General features: G+C 42.9%; 1 protein-coding gene across 5 annotated transcripts in view; it reads right to left on the bottom strand.

The window, feature by feature from the left end:
• The window catches only part of SLC5A11 (solute carrier family 5 (sodium/inositol cotransporter), member 11), a 76,304-nt gene that overhangs the window by 11,447 nt on the left and 61,450 nt on the right, over nucleotides 1–3,407 (bottom strand). For all 5 annotated transcript variants that reach the window (XM_008568460.1, XM_008568458.1, XM_008568459.1 and 2 more), the window contains one exon: nucleotides 1,538–1,673. In XM_008568460.1, coding sequence (XP_008566682.1) covers nucleotides 1,538–1,673 — 136 coding nt within the window. The remainder of the gene's footprint in view (nucleotides 1–1,537; nucleotides 1,674–3,407) is intronic.

Genomic DNA, 3,407 nt, shown 5'->3' with positions numbered 1-3,407 from the left:
TTCCACTGCTAGAATGTAAGTCTCACTACAGTAGGGATGCTGTATGTGTCTCATTCACTTATGGGTCCCCAGGGTCTACTAGAATAAGGCCTGGCAGAAAAATGGCCCTCAAAATATTTTTGGGGTACCTGGAAGAATAAATAAATGAGTGAATAAATTGATTTCTCTGAGCTTCAATTCCCTCATCTGTAAGATAGAAATAACAATAATAGTACCTACCTCATAAGGTCATTTAGAGAAATAAATAAGGTAATACATGTATAAAATGATAATAGCAAACACTTATATAGTGCTTGCCATGTGCCAGGAACTGCTGGAAGCCTTATGAAGTATTATCCCCATTTCACAAGTGAGGAAACAGAAGCAAAGAGAGATTAAATGACTTGTACAAGGTCACACAGCTCATAAGTGGCAGAGCCTGGCCAGTCCTGGACAGTCCAGAGCAGAGACCACACTCATAACCACCACGGGGACTGGCCCTCAGCAAGTGCACAGTGAATGTTGGTTGTTTTAAGATGCATTCTTTGCTTATATGTCAAGCTTTGCTCAGTAACCGTATGTTTTCAATCAAGTCACCACAAAACCCAGATCCCAGTTCTTATCCCCTAACGAATTTTTCCAAGCCTTTCTCCCTTTCCTAGGAAGAGGACCAGTGAATCTCTGGGTTCTTCATCCCATCTGAGCAGGAGTTTAGCACCACGGTCAGCGCCACTGATTCCCATCCCCAACTCTTTCCTTCTAATTCCTAAGGGTCCTACACTTTTTCCACTAGACTTCTAGGCCAACTCACAGACCATTTCATCCTATCCTTTTTTTTTTTTTTTTAATCTTCTGCATAACATTGTGTAGGACAAGGCATAGGAGAGGAAATTTTCTGCTTTAGCTGTGGTGGATATGGATGAAAGCTCACTGTTTAAGGGGAAAGAGGAGCTTTCATCTGTACAGATCATCAGTTCCTGGCACCATAGTGACTCCCAATAACATTGCCCCTCTCCTCAGTATTGTTTATCCCCATGGATAAAGAAACCTATCACTTTACCACATTAAAAAACAAACAAATAAGAAAACTGAGGCAAATATTCTAGAGACCTTGGTATCCCCTGATACTTGTTATATATATATATATTTTTTTTTTTTTTTTTTAAGTACCCCCACAAAGGGTTCCATTGAACTAAAGTTACCAAACCACTAAGCTGAAACACTAAGGCATGGGAGGAACTTTCACATGAGTCTTTAGAGAACTGACATCTAGAACCAAAAAATTTTAGCTTAGTTTGTGGTTTCAAAAAAATATAGTTGAGGCAAGGCTCCAGATGGGTCTCTACTCAATTTGGCCTGGGTCACCTGTAGAACTTTCCCATTGAACTGATGTTGGGAAACAGCACAGAGTCAACAGATGTGGATGGAGGCACCTCAGCCTAATCACTAGGAAGGGACACTAGTCATATTCTCTAGGGACAGTTGGCAACATATTTGGAACACTTCACAGGGTGGGAGACTCACAGACAGATGGCTTCCCTCCCAACTGTCTTCTCACCTGGGAAGAGAACACGGCTGACCATACCAGGGAACACCATTATGAAAAGGGGCAGCACCTTCAGGTATGCAGCCATCAGAGAGCCTCCCTTGGCATGGGACAGGTTCTTGGCAGCCAGAGTCCGCTGAACAATCACCTGGAAAACAGTGAGGGTGGTCGAGGGCTGAGATGACTTTCTCTCAAGGCAAGCTGAGTGTGCATAGCTTTTTGATAGATGTAGAAAACTTAGAACCTTGGTGTGCTGGCCTTCTCTTTGAGGAAGTATCCCTTTCCTATTCTCAGTCCCATTGGTCTAACTGGGGTATCTATGACTTCCACCTTGTTCCCTCCTTACCACCTTGTCTCCTGTTCCCCAGGGGTTAGACCTGGCCAATTAGAGTTCTCCACAGAATTACTCTACCTCTCTGGCTACCATGATCAGTTAAGAAAAAGCATGTGCCCAAGGCAGTCCAAATACTTCCTTACAAAGGCAGAGAAAACAGGCACCCTACTCCCATATTCTCCACTGGAATTGCTAACTGTGAAGGTAGTGTACAGCTGCTGGCTGTATCTCTGCCATCATATGGGGTGCGGGAATGCTGGTCAGAACTCACTCCATCCTCATGGCCTTCAGAGCTCTGGCTTCAATAGGTACAATTTTTCCCCTGCACAGGTTGCATAGCAACTGAGGAAGGAAAAGGAACAGAATGCTATGCTTGTGTGAGATAAGGGGAATGATGCCACCAACACCAAGGATAAGTAACAGGAGGCTGCGAGGCACCTGGGAATCTTGCACTTCCACAGCCTTTCTTTCTTTGGCATAGTTCCTTTTGTCTCTAAGTCCCTTAAAAGCTTCAATTCCTCCCCTTACCCCATCCCCCTGCCCCCAGGGTTGCAGAGAAAGCAACTGTGCAGCACTCGGATTGATACTCCACCTGACCCCTGTGAGTAACTCACTCATGGAGAAGAAGAAGGAGGAGAAGGAGAAGGAAAAGAAGATCATTGTAAACCACAGGGAGTTGCCTGCTTTGTTCTTTGGTCTCAGGATACCTTCTCAGTTTGGTGGGCATTATACTTTTAGCTCACACTTGGACAGGGAAAGCCTCTTTGAGACTGAATTCATCTCAGAGAAAAGAAAACCAGGTGATAGAAAACCAATAAACAAACAATTTCTGATTACACAGCTTGAGCCCTTCCATTTAGCTGTGCCAGGTCTGGTTTATGGTACCAGTCCTGCAGATGAAGACAGACAGCCCCAGTTCAAATTCTACTTCCCCATTTCCTGGCTGTGTGACACTGGGCAAGCTTGTTTACCTCTCTTTGCCTCAGCTTCCTCATCTATAAAATGGGGTTAATACCAGGGCAGTTTTAACAATTAAATGAAGTAAACACATTTAGAGTACTTAGAATAGTATCTGACACATAGTAACTGCCCCATGAATATTAGCTGTCAGCACTGCCATTATCTACATCTGTGGAGTAAACATAAAGCAAATGTATTTCACAGGGCCTGGTTTTCCAAAGCCTTGCAGTTTCAGGTTTAACCTAACTTCTTAAAAGTACATATAAAAGTTAGTCAACCTTACAAAAGACAGGAAATTTTCCCCAGGCTATAGTCTCAGTTGTAAGATAAAGAATTGTAACACAGCAAGGTTGCTGGCTCAAAGACAGACAGGTTACCGATTGATATGTAAAGATACTGGGAAATTACTGTAAGAAGAGAATGTTTGCTAAGATCAAGCTTTTGTTGGTGGATCAACTTAACTTCTTGCAAATTGCATTATGGAATGTCACCTTGCTTGTTTTACTGAATATTACCAGCTTCTATTGTTAAACTATAACCCCACCTATGTTCTTTTCCTGTAATTTCCTGGTCTGGAGAATAAATGCA

Source organism: Galeopterus variegatus, unplaced genomic scaffold (genome assembly GCF_000696425.1).
Source record: "Galeopterus variegatus unplaced genomic scaffold, G_variegatus-3.0.2 Scaffold411, whole genome shotgun sequence".
NCBI classification, from domain to species: Eukaryota; Metazoa; Chordata; class Mammalia; order Dermoptera; family Cynocephalidae; genus Galeopterus; species Galeopterus variegatus.
Note: the sequence above shows the minus strand (reverse complement) of the source record. Positions and strands in the feature narration are given on the sequence as shown.